This window comes from Pangasianodon hypophthalmus, chromosome 21 (genome assembly GCF_027358585.1).
Source record: "Pangasianodon hypophthalmus isolate fPanHyp1 chromosome 21, fPanHyp1.pri, whole genome shotgun sequence".
NCBI lineage: Eukaryota > Metazoa > Chordata > Actinopteri > Siluriformes > Pangasiidae > Pangasianodon > Pangasianodon hypophthalmus.
Window position 1 is genome coordinate 19714 of NC_069730.1, and position 13858 is coordinate 33571.

The 13858-nt window shown below is 41.5% G+C and overlaps 2 protein-coding genes across 5 annotated transcripts; one reads left to right on the forward strand and one right to left on the reverse strand.

Annotated features, from left to right (window-relative positions):
• Positions 1-1112: 1112 nt before the first annotated feature.
• On the forward strand, positions 1113-5258 carry rwdd1 (RWD domain containing 1). Its single transcript, XM_026911744.3, has 7 exons — positions 1113-1316; positions 1848-1913; positions 1993-2123; positions 3016-3159; positions 3512-3644; positions 4377-4439; positions 5103-5258. The coding sequence occupies exons 1-7, from the start codon at positions 1244-1246 to the stop codon at positions 5216-5218; spliced, it is 726 nt and encodes a 241-aa protein (XP_026767545.1). The 5' UTR covers positions 1113-1243; the 3' UTR covers positions 5219-5258.
• A 538-nt stretch (positions 5259-5796) lies between these two features.
• On the reverse strand, positions 5797-13858 carry zufsp (zinc finger containing ubiquitin peptidase 1). 4 transcript variants are annotated; one of them, XM_034314873.2, is made up of 12 exons: positions 13561-13858; positions 10539-10741; positions 10326-10469; positions 10153-10254; positions 9738-9833; positions 9427-9536; positions 9016-9184; positions 8638-8832; positions 7680-7842; positions 7195-7358; positions 6828-7048; positions 5797-5960 (listed from the first exon to the last, which is right to left on the reverse strand). In XM_034314873.2, the coding sequence occupies exons 2-12, from the start codon at positions 10729-10731 to the stop codon at positions 5913-5915; spliced, it is 1605 nt and encodes a 534-aa protein (XP_034170764.2). In that variant the 5' UTR covers positions 10732-10741; positions 13561-13858; the 3' UTR covers positions 5797-5912. The 4 variants fall into 4 exon arrangements, with proteins under 4 accessions (XP_034170764.2, XP_034170763.2, XP_034170762.2 ...); XM_034314872.2 differs by having other exon boundaries at positions 9738-9827; positions 10326-10741; positions 13561-13857; XM_034314871.2 differs by having other exon boundaries at positions 10326-10741; positions 13561-13857.

The window sequence follows — 13858 nt, forward strand, 5'->3', positions numbered from 1 at the left end:
CCTAACACCTCCTAACCCCTAACCCTAACCACCCTAACCCTAACCCCTAACCTTAACCCTGACCCTGACCACCCTAACCCTAACACCTCCTAACCCCTAACCCTAACCCTGACCCTGACCCTAACCCTAACCCTATTTAGAGACTAATAAATAACTAATAAATACATTAATTAATAAATACATTAATAAATAAATACGTAAACACGATCCAATTGGACATGGGAAACAAGCTGAGGAGTGATCAACCTGTGGCTGGCCGCCTCAGACGAGGGTGTACATTGTTTGGCTGAATCACTTGACGACTCTGAGGTACACTACTGATGATGTGTCCTAAAATATCTTAGTCAGATGCACCTGAAAAAAAGCATAATACTAAAAAACAAACACCCACCACTTATACTTCAGCCAAATGCTAAAGACAAAATTAGCTTCACACCACTCTACACATCCGTGGTATTATTCTGCTGCAGCTTCACCTCCAGTTTCTGTATGTAGGAGTCCTTGAACTCCCTTATCTTCACTGTCAGTTCTCTAATAATAGCTAGTACCCAATAACAAACTAAAGAAATATGTCTCAGATTAATGAATATTGTTTATTCAGTTTTGGATATGAACAATAATGAAATTTCCCAGAGCTGTTGTAGTGAGTGTTCTGTTGTTATTCAGTCTAGCCAATCACAGTGAGATTTTCCAAGTTGTTCAGTTTCAAATCATATAACATTGATAACATCACTAACAACAACAACAGTAATAATAACAACAACAACAACTTACTGGGGTGGCCACAAGGGTAGCCATGTTTCATGCTGGGGTGGCACTGGACACCCCAGGCCAGTCTTAGCTATGCCTATGGTCCATATGATTCAATTTAGAACTAATCATGTATAACCTGCATATTTAATTTTTCTTATTTGGGTATTACTTACACTACAAACTATTTGTTTTTCATAGTTTCTGTATTTGAAATCACTTATTTGAAGAATAATTGAAGAAACCCCTAATTTTGTTCATCACTCAACGCACTGAAAGCTCACTTTCAACTTTGAATTAGGGACAAAAACTCAATCTGACAATCCGGGGCGAAACCAACCCAATCTGGCAACCCGGAACCAAAAAAAAAACCTCCAATCTGGCAACCCGGCTGCCGGCTGTATTAGCAGTTACGCTTCGCACACGCTTTTCAGGTTTCTGTTCCCAAACTGGGACATTAGTCGATGGATAATTGTGATAAAACTATTATAAAATGACCGATTACGGAGAGGAACAGCGGAATGAGCTGGAGGCGATTCAGTCCATTTATCCCGATTCATTCACAGGTTGGAAATGTTAGCATTGTAATGTTAGCATGCTAAGCTATCACAGTCACACGGGAACTGTTTTCCAAGTTAGTGAACTAAGCAGGGAAATATGAACAGGCCTGAAAATTAAATACATTCAATACATTAGACAAAATACACTACAAAATAAAACATTAAGGCAATCAGACCTTTACACTTTGCTGCATTTTTACTGTACAAATTATCTCAAGCTAGCTAACTACATTATAGTGGATTTAAATGCTGGCTCACAGGTTTCCAACCCTGGTCTAGGAGAATCTAGGAGAACCCTGGAGAACCCGCTGTCCTGCACAGTTTAGTGTGTTTCTGCGACAACACACTTGATTCAACTAGTCAGCTAATTAACATCATTTTCTGAGTTGAATCAGGTGCATTAGTGCAGGAAAACACTCAAATGTGCAATAATGATATACAGTATAATATAATTACTTATCTTTAGTGTTAAATAGGAACAAACATGTCTCATATTTTTAAACTTAATTTTTTTTTTTAATAATCTCACTTCTACAGTTCTGTGTGAAGATCCGATAAGTTTCACCATCACGGTTTCCTCTGATGCTGGAGAGAATGATGAGAGTAAGTTATCTAAATATCTACGTTACAATAAAACATTTCACACAACTACATTACAGTAAATACTCTCTCCATCTCACAGTGGTACAGGTGACGCTGAAGTTCACCTATGTGGAGAATTACCCAGATGAAGCGCCGCTGTGGGAGATTCAGTCACAGGAAAACCTGGAGGACAGGGACACCGAGGACATCCTGTCTCTGTTACAGCAGCAGGTCTGTGATGACGTCCACGCTCCAACATCTAGTGGAAAGCTGGTGTAGCTGGTTATGGAAAGTGCTCTTTTAAGCTCTGTTGGTTATGTCTTCCATTAGTAGGCTAGTAGTGCTTAGTCATATAATTAGTTGCATATTAGTTGTTTGACAGACATTAAAGGCGTAACTGTTATATTAGTGAATTTGTTTCGACTAATCCTGAACAAATCCTGATGTGGTTAAGTTAGACTAGCTGCATGTAAAAAGTGAGCGTATGGGTAATACACAGAATTAACTGTGTGTTAAAAGCAGAGAGAAAGGAGCAGGATATTCCGTACATTAGAGCAACACTACAGGAGAGTATTGCATTCAATACACCATAAAATAGTCATTTCAAAAATAAATATCAGTTGAGAGTGTGTGTCAGACTTTGCACATGCTAAAATGGTGTGCTTTTATTGTAGCATATTAAAGTAATCTACAGACTAGTATGTCTTATTGGATTATACTGGATTAAATTGACTAATTTTATTCTAATTTACTTGATACATGCAAAATGTATTATTTACAAACACACACGTACCGTATGTGTGTGTGTATGTGCATGAATATATATATAAAACCAGTTTCATATGTTTTTGCTTTATCTCTCTGCTCCCTCTTTTTAGTATAATTGCGTTGGGTGTTCAGACAATACGGTATTGTTATTGCTGTCTGTAATGGTGATGTTTTTGTCGGTGCTCATGCGTATTTAGTAATAATTATATGAAATCTATAGTCAGTATATTACATAAGCAGCTGATTGCTGATGTTATAGTAGTACAAGAAATTAAACTGAGCAAAAAATCTAACAGTATTGTAAACAAAAGTAACGTAAGATCTGGGAGAGTCTGATTTTTTTGTGTGTGTACAGGCAGAGGAGAACCTGGGCATGGTGATGATCTTCACACTGGTGACAGCTGTGCAGGAGAAACTGAACGAAGTCATAGATCAGATGAAGATCAGAAGAGAAGAAGAAAAGAGGAGAAAAGAAAGAGAGGCTGAAGAGGCCGAGAAGGTAACACACACACACACACACACACACACACACACACAGAGTATAAGGTAGCAGGGATTTTTATTGTCTGTGTTTAAAATGACATTTAAAGCCTGACTTGAGTGAATCCTACATCCTCATTAAAACCTTGTTACACAGCAGTGATCATCACTGAAATGCCTCACACACTTCATAATGAGCACACGTTGGTTGACATAATGCTAATTTAAGTTAGCTGCACCTTCATTTTACATTGAGGCAAAATAAAATGATAAATGTCATTATAAGTCCCAGCACATGCCAAATGTTGTCTTTCTTTCTTTTGGAATAAAAGCAGAGAGATTGCATCCATTTTGCTATATGTTCTCTGCAGAAAGCATTTCAGGGAACTGTAGTTACCATCGAGAACTTCCTGGCATGGAAGGCACGGTTTGAGCGAGAGATGGCCGAGCTGAAGAGGAAAAAACAGAAAGAGGACGAGCAGGCTGGAAAAAACAAACTCACTGGTAAGTGTGTGATGATAATCAGGACCCGTGTTTTATTCCTCCTGTATCACAACAAATTGCCAGTGTTTACAATTTTTAATTAAATTTTTAAGAATGACAAATTTTATTAAAATATACTTACATTTAATATTGTGGAATGTTATGTTAGTATGTGTTGTCACTTACGTTATAGCAGAAACCGCCAGGAAACGTAAACTCCTCTGTCCTGAAGATGTCGGAAAACTTAGTTACAGCTTTAGCTCTGACTGTGACAAAGTGCTAACACTGGAGACTCCTTCCATATATGTTAAATAATCCATATCAATGATTACACACGTTTTACCGCTGTACACGTCCCTGTGAATGAGCTGTTACTATAGAAATGATAATGTATTAGAAAGAGCGCATTAATATAAACCTGTGATGTGTAGCTGCACTACTGTCAGAGCTGCGGTTATAGAAAATTAATCAACACGTTCTGACCAATCAGAATCCAGAATTCAGCAGCAGCATGGTGTAACTATGATATTTCGCACACATATTACCAATATCAAAATGCCACTTACCATTCAGAGTGGACAGGATTGCAGGTATCCAATAATTCTCTTCACCGGTTTAATAAAACAATGTATTATGCAGTTAATGTGACATTTAATATCAACATACAGATTTATATTGTCTCTCTGATCCAGTCTTTGTGTTGGATCATAAAGAATAATCATAATTTCTTTTTTGTTAATTTTATCATCACAGGAAAGCAGCTGTTTGAAAGAGACCGGAACCTGGACACGTCAGATATTCAGTTCTTGGAGGATGGCGAGTTGTTTTACATTTATGGCATTTGGCATACGCCCTTAGCTAGAGCAACTTACAGAAATGCTATGAAGTCTCTATCAATAAACATGTCCTGATACTGGTTCATTTAGTCAAGGACTAAGAGTACTAATCAGTCTAAAAACCCTCTTGGGAAGGTTACCATAGTATGAAAATCACATGACAACACAAGAATTTTATTTATTTTTTTTTAAATTACAAAGTGCTAATTTAAGTTCATTTAAAATAAAATATGATGTTTTAAATAATAAATGTTATTATGCATGCCAGTATCATGATATTCAGTGTCTTATGGTCTTTGCTTACAACTTCACATTTTAAAACAGATGTCATTTAAAGTGATAGTTCAGTGAAAACGTGAGAAACGTTTTCAGTTTGTAAAGCTTGTTTCTTTAGCTTAGCACTAGAGCTACGATGCTAACATAGCTAACAAGTAATTATAAATCAGTCACCTAAAATGTAATGAGTAAAGTTCCACCTTAAACTCATGCACAGTTCATAAGTGGTGTCAAACAAACATGCTGGTTTAGCACACAGTGGCTGAAATGTTATTCAAATACTGAATATTATTCAATATTGATATCTTAAATAATACTTTTGCCTGAAATCGTCTCCAAAATAATAAACTGTTTTTGTCTTTTTTAGTTGGAAACAGCGTGGAAGTGGACGAGTCTTTATTCCAGGACATGGACGATTTGGAGCTGGATGAAGATGATCCTGATTTTGACCCCCTGGATTTGGGCAGTGATGATGACGATTAATGTTTAATCAATTAATAAACTTTTGCAGTAAAAGTGAAAATTTGGTTTTGGAATGGTTTTGGAATGGCCCCATTTGGTGAGATGGCCAGGTGTCCACATACATTTGGCTATATAGTGTAGGATTTGCATATTATGCAAATTATCTAAAAAATCTAAGTGGGTGGAGCTAATCAGTTATTAAGGCATGTTTTGTTTTTATTTATTTATTTATTTTTTTGTGAGAACTCAGTGATTATGTGGCAAAAAAGAATTTTCACTGTAAGACTTACAGTTCACCAAGGTATGAGCCAAAATGATTAAAAAATTTTTTTTGCTATAGTGCCACTATTGGGCCAATCAGGCTCATCTCTCTCGCGTAAGTGGTGGCAGGGAGTACTACTAACTGACCAAGTGTCATGTCTGTTCCACCAGTCTGGTCTGCACAATCAGTGTGAGTGGAGAAAAAAGACAAAAGAAAAATCTTATTGAGAACAAGAGGGTTCCAAGTATTATGGTGCTTGGCCCTCTAATAATATTTTGAAAAAGCAATAGTAAAAACAACTCAAAAGTAAAAACTACTATAGTACTAAGGTAAAAAAAAAAAAATAATAATAATAATATAGTTTATTATATAAAGTAAAAACATGACATTCACTCACTCGAAAACACACACTCACATGTTCAGCATGTTCATTTTGACATTTGTACAGAAACATCAGGGAATTCTTTCAGCATGAAATGATCTTGAGTTCATAACACGCACCTGAAACACAAGGGAAAAATATAAATGTGTGAAATGTGTGTAAATGTAGATAAAGTTTGTACACAGTGTTACACAGTCAAGTGTGAAAGTCTGATGCCTGAGAAAGAACTGTTTTTTAATACATCATTTAGTAAACATCCCTTCAACATTTATACAAAAGGATGTACAAGAAATTCATGAACAACCTACACCTCATAATTATTCCAAATTGAATTAACTGCGATATGAACTTGCTGTTACTCTGTAGTAGTAGTATTTATTGTAAGAAAACTGACCATGTGAGACAAGTTGTGTTTCTGATTCAAATAAAGCCTGGGGTGTGTTTTGGGTCTGAAATTTTGTTTTGCACATGAGCACAAGACCAACAGGAGTGTAAAACTGCATCATTATAATCGATCTGAAAGCAGCAGATCCAGTGTCAATTTTAGATTCGTAAAATAGATTATAATCAATTATACTAATAATTAATACAATTCTCATATGTTTTTTTTCAGAAGTATAATTCACTAAAGCCAGAGTCTGTAAATTAAACCATCATTAAATCATCCATCAGTCTTCTTAATAAAGGTTTATTTTAATTTAAAAAAAAAAAGAAAAGATTTCAAGATTAATTCCGAGGTTTCATTTATTCCCTCAGGCTGACTGACTAAATGTTTACAACGACTCATACAGTGTTAATTACACTTACTCTTAAAATCACTCACACCTGTTGCTCTCAGCCAATCACATCACAGTGTACTGCCCTTGGCCAAGCAGAAGACACTGTACTGTTCTCGGCTAATCAATTTAATTTTGTTTTCGAATCACTGTGCTGATGTAATCAGACTTCATTTACATTCACACTATATATGGACTGAACTGTTTTACCTGTTTCTCCTCTTCAGACAGCACTCCTTCCACCACCACCACTTGGTACTGCTGGTGTTTGAGGTGGGCCGGGAATTTGCGCAGGCGATTAAAGTGGGCGGAGCTTGTGTTTGGACTTAGAAGCTTCCTCATTTCAGCTGGAGAGCAGCCTGGATCAAACAACAACACACAAATATTGCCGTTCCTCCTCTCCTCCACACCAACTATGGAGCGGCTGTGACCTGTACATAAACACACACAGCAATAACCTCATACAGAGGGGTGTTACAGGGTGATGTAGTGTGTGATACAGTAGTATGTGGATTGGGACAAGGTCCGGGACAGACCAAAGCACCACAGAGAGGTGTTACAGCGTGATGTAGTGCACCTTGGTGTTGGAGGTAGATTGGTGGCAGGTTTGTCTTCACTACTCTGGGTGGAACTCTGGCACCTGTGCTGGACGGGAGGGAGAAATAATTCTTCACCCACTGGAACAGTCGTGGGTGTGTGCCACCTGGACCGGTGGGCTGGTGGAAGTCTACGATGCGTGCCCTGAGGGGAGAGAGCAAAGACATTTACTGCCAAAAAAAAAATCAGCTTAAAAAACAGAGAATATTTAGAAGCATTCCATAATACACAATAAATTTATTTTATTATTTTTATACTAATTCCAAGATCATATTTAAAGTTAAAGCATCTGTTAAATTTCAGATCAACTGTCTCTAAATTCTCATCTTTAACTTTTAACAGCCAAGGCTGGGAAAGTTAGCAATTAGGGCTAACACTGCTTACAGTAATTATAACTCTGTATAGTGTACACTTATTACTTACACACACACACACACACACACACACACACACACACACACACACCTCAGTTGGAGGGAGGTAAGTACGGCATAGATCTCTGTGGCCCCTATCCAGGCACGAGTGCCCTTCAGTCTCCCATTGAATTGAGATGCACCCTGGGGATCAATGCCCTCTGCCCATGCTGCCTCGATCAGAGCCTGCACCCGTGGGATGCTGGGAAATGAGTCTGAAGCACAAGTGTAGAAGTACAGGAAGAAGTTCAGATGTGTACAGCAGCTTCTTCTAGATGTGATGATTATCAAGACTGAGCTTTAATAATGGATTTTAATTTCACACAGAATTGTGGGACTGAAGTGCTTATGCTGTCGACAGGAGTTGATGTGTTCTTCCTTTCAAAGTATTTCTTTAGTCAGGTGAGAACACAGCAATCACACTCGGGTCTTAGACAGGTAGTTTCGGGCCACTTCCAACTGAATGCTAGCGCAGTTTGTTTGCATTGAGAAAGTGATTTGCCTCGTAATTGACACACAACAGGAAGTGAACCAAACATCCCATGTGTTTTGGGTTGTAGCATTTTGTTTATTTTTTTGTAGATGTGAGCTGCCAAACTGAACCAAGGACAGAGCTGTAGTGCTGCAGAAATGCCACCAAAAAAACAAAACAAAACAAAGAGAACATAAAAGCTGGACGCGACACACAAAATGTTTAAACTAGTTATTTCTATAATTATCTAGTTATTTACTTAGCGCCAGCTCCGTGTTCTCCATGCCCAGGTGATTTCTGTGATGTTTTTGGGGTCATTTAATTATGTACAGCATGAAACCAAAAGAATAAATTCCATTTTTATTCAGACTTGATACGCAGACTGATGAGAGTGAAAACACACTGAAGTGTCCCTGATGATAATAAGAATAAGAATAAGAAGAATAATAATGTGTTATATTTAAACACGATGTACAGTAAAACTATCAGCTCACACATAACACTGAAAAAAGTGTGTGTGTGTGTGTGTGCTAGTTACCTGGTAGGGTGTGTAGCGTGGTGTACTGCTCCAGTCTCTGTAATGAGGACAGAAGCATCTGGAAGTTTCTGTAGCCACAGCCCCAGCCTCGGTCTCCGTCTGAGGAGGAAAAGTGTTCTGATTCAGAACACAGCCACACGCGGGCCCCATCCTTACTCTCTCGCTGGTAAAAATTATACAGCGCTGACACCAATCCTGACACACACAGAAACAGAAACAAAACTTGTCTTAAGTAGTTCATTAACAATTAATTAAAGCCCAAACTGTAAAACTGACTGCAGTGTTTGTAGATAACAGCGTGTAATACAGAAACATGGTGCAGGTTTTATTTACTTTTAGCAAAAATATTCAGCAGGAGTTTATTAGTGGTTTATGAACCTGTGGTTCTGGTTTGGCCATCATCCAATCCTGCAGCCAGAGTCTCCATCATCTCTATTCGCTTCATGTGAAACTCAGTTGGAGTCATGTGACCTCGGGACACAGCTCGCTCCATGCTCCTCTCCATCTGCTTATGATAACCACCGCCATTATCCAGGCCAAACTGCCTCTAAACACACACACACACACACACACACACACACACACACTCTGAAGCCTGAATACAATTTTTGTAATTACCATGTGTCCCAAATCACCACACTACTGTACTCAGTAGAACAATACTAATAGAAAACCATCCACATGTTTTTATAGTTTTTATAGTTATTTAGGGTGCGAGTGTGTAATTTGGAACAAGACCCACAGTGTCACTGATGTATAAACAGTGTATATGATGTGATAACTGCTGACCTGTAGCTGTATGAACTCCTTGGTCTCACGTTTAGCCTCTTCCTCCTTCCTCTGGCGCTCGTCTTCCTCCTGCAGCTGCTGCGCAAATTGCAGGTCTCCATAAATATCCCCTAAAACCACAAACACCCCCAAAATCACTCACCTTCATCTCAACTTAAACAGCCATAGAGAGAGGGAGGGAGAGGGAGAGGTGGGGGCTATCAGGGGTTAAAGGAACATCTGATACCAAATCTGATGTGATACCAAATCTGTGTGCTTGAAGGCAATTACACGATGGGAGGGGATTGGATATGGAGCACGTGTGTGTGTACCTGCAGTGCTACAGTCCAGGTGAAGCTCCACATGCTCCTGCAGAGAACAGCTGTCATCACACACCACTTCACACATGGGACACACACACACTGCTCCTGCCACACACACACACACACACACACACACACACACACACACACACACACACACACACACACACACCCAAAGCCCTTAAGCAGCTGAATCAACCCTGCCCTACATCAGGAAAAGAGTAAAAGTTCCTCAGTTTTGTCAAGAGGTTTTAAGAGGAACTTTTAGCAGTATAACTGTTTCTGAATAGACATTACCATTGCCCTTTACGCTAGCTAAGCAGTAACAGCGACAGGGAGTGATGGTGCTGCTGCAGTGAGAGTACACACTTCAGCCTTCACTTAGTAATTTCATTACATCAGAGATCATGATCGCCATACACACCGTCAGAAACAGCTTGGTCTTGGAGATGAAGCTCCACGTGTTCCTGCAGCACGAAACAGTCAGTGCAGACCAGATTACACAGCGGACAGGAGAACGTTCTGCCTGTGACACACACACACACATTACAGATACTGCAGTTTTATTTAAACACTGAGATCTTATCTGAAGGTCACCTTTTCTCGGGGAGGACAGGCGTCTGTGTTTTGACGTGAGAGACTCCATCATCTTGTCTTCTGGAGTCTGTTCTCGTTTTCCATCATGGCTGCTGGTTTCTCCTGCAGGTCTAAGGATCGGCTTTTTCACTCCATCATGAGATTCTGGTGACCGGGACACAGTGAATAAACCTGCTCCTGTCTCCAATTCACACTCTGGACGTCCTGGCTCACCTGTAGCAGGTGTGTGTCCACAGCCCGTCTCGCTGTGTGCTGTGTTGATGTGGAAGTTAAGCTCGTCATAAGAGACGCCTGAGAGCGAGCAAAGTGGACACGTCACCTCATCCTCCAGGTGAGTCAGGAGCAGATGAGTCTTCAGCGCCGAGTCACATGCCAGCTCTTCACTGCAGATATCACACACCGGCATGACCGAGGAGCTGCCAAGAGAACACACACTCTGTAAACACACACGCTTCGTAAGCGCACACACACAGTAAGCGCACACACACAGTAAGCGCACACACACAGTAAGCGCACACACACAGTAAGCGCACACACACAGTAAGCGCACACACACCCCACACGTGCGTTCCGCAAACACACACACACCACACATGCATTCTGCGAACACATACACACACACACACACACGTGCACCCCGTAAACACACTTGCCCTGCAAACATACACACCACACATACTCGCTCCGTAAACGCACACAATCTGTAAACACGCACACACACACGCTCTGTGAACACACTCGACCCACGCACATACATGTGCACGCCGTAAAGACACACACACAGTAAACACTTCTCCTCAGTACATACTCGTGGTATCACTGTATTTCTAGTTTTATTAACTTTATTAGTTTCTGACCCCTCAGTTGTAGTGGCTGTGTTCCAATCCGTATAAGTGTGTCCTAATTAGGGTACTCAGCTCACGTGTAAAGCCCTAAACTGATCCTGATGTCTGCTTTCGACATGTTCTACGCATGTGATTGGAGAACTACAACACAGGAAGTCAGACCTGATTGGTCCATTCTTTCACAGAATTCTATTAATTTGTATCTCTGCATTTCTTTAAAAATAAAAGAACAATTCTGCCGTTTGACTCAGTGACGTTTTGATGAAGGTGGATTTCATTGTGGCGTTATTTTATTAGCTTTACTGACCTGTGTTTAACCTGCATCCGCTTCAACCAGCTAACAGACTAACCTCCTCTCCCTCTATCCTCCTCCTGATCTTTCCCCCTCTCCATCTAACCTCCTCATCTTCCCCCTCTCCCTCTATCCTCCTCCTTATCTTTCCCCCTCTCCATCTAACCTCCTCTCCTTCTAACCTCCTCTCTCTCTCCAAGAGTTCACTAAATGGGACAAACACCCATTAGAGACTCTACAGGCACAACGAAAAACTCCAAATAATGCCTGCAGAGCAGAATTAGGACTGTACCCAATAATAATTAAAATTAAACCAGAGCCATTAAATTCCATGCCCACCTAAAAAATAGTGATACAGAGTCCCTCCATCACAAAGCCCTAAGATACCAAGAGCTAACCCCAGAGAGAAGCTCCCTCAGCCAGCTGGTCTCAGAGCTGACTCTACAATCCACAACGTGTCCAGCCAAACCCCAGAACAAAACCCCAGACAGACCAAATCAAATTATTAAAACACAAAAAGAAAAATATCTAAAACACTGGACAAAAGCAACAGCTCAACAAAGTAAACTAGAACGTTATCTGTCCCTAAACAGAGAATATAAATTGGCAGAATATCTGAGCACAGTGACCCTAAACTAGGAAAAGTCCTGACCATGTACAGACTCGGTCATCACAATGTCGCCATAGAGACGGGCAGACACAGACAGACGGAGACGCAGACAGACGGAGACGCAGACAGACGGAGACGCAGACAGAGACAGACGCAGACAGACGGAGACGCAGACAGACGGAGACGCAGACAGACGGAGACGCAGACAGACGGAGACGCAGACAGACGGAGACGGAGGCAGACGGAGACGGAGGCAGACGGAGACGGAGGCAGACCTGGCTACCAAGAGGAAACCGGCTGTGCCCCCACTGCACACAACTGCACTTTTTAACATGCCCTAATTATACACAAATTAGGGAAACATTTTTTGCCACTTCACAACCCATGAAAAGAGTTAAATCTGATGCCCAACAAGAACAAACTCCCACAGCTGCTGGGAGAAACCTCAGCAAACTCAGACCTGCTGCCGGTTTTGTGAAATCCTGTCACGACAAAAGAGTAAGCAGTGGAACAGGACCACCAACCGCACAACACCACCAACACCGCAAACACGCACAACACCACCACCACCAACACCGCAAACACGCACAACACCACCACCACCGCAAACACACACAACACCACCACCACCGCAAACACACACAACACCACCACCACCAACACCGCAAACACGCACAACACCACCACCACCGCAAACACACACAACACCACCACCACCGCAAACACGCACAACACCACCACCACCGCAAACACACACAACACCACCACCACCAACACCGCAAACACGCACAACACCACCACCACCGCAAACACGCACAACACCACCACCACCACCACCGCAAACACGCACAACACCACCACCACCGCAAACACGCACAACACCACCACCACCACCACCGCAAACACACACAACACCACCACCACAAACACGCACAACACCACCACCACAAACACGCACAACACCACCACCACCACCAACACCGCAAACACACACAACACCACCACCACCACCAACACCGCAAACACACACAACACCACCACCAACACCGCAAACACACACAACACCACCACCAACACCGCAAACACACACAACACCACCACCACCACCAACACCGCAAACACACACAACACCACCACCACCACCACCAACACCGCAAACACACACAACACCACCACCACCACCACCAACACCGCAAACACACACAACACCACCACCACCAACACAGCAAACACACACAACACCTCCACCACCGTAAACACGCACAACACCTCCACCACCGTAAACACGCACAACACCACCAACACCGCAAACACACACAACACAACCACCACAGCAAACACACACAACAACACCACCAACACAGCAAACACGCAGAAAATGCTCCCAAACATTTGGGTAATAAAATAAAACATTGTGTTTTTTCCTTCTTATTGCTATTTCAACTTTTTTATTGTGTGTAAATGTGTATGTCTGTAAGTTAACGTTACCAGTGCAGTGGCAGTGTAAAGCCTTTCACCACGCCAGCAGAGCTGCCTGAACCTGGACCTGGACCTGGACCTGAACCTCAGCCTGAAAGCTCCAGATAATTAAAAGCGCCACCGGAAGTCTGCGCTCACTCCTCTCGCTGATGAATAAGAAGATTTCTGACACACACGAGGATGAAACTCTCTCTTTCTCTTTCTCTCTCTCTCTGTCTCCTCTTTTTCCCTCAAAAACTTCTGGCGAGACGTGTATTGTTCCGGAAACGGTCACGTGACTTAACGCCGGTTCATAATCACGTGACTG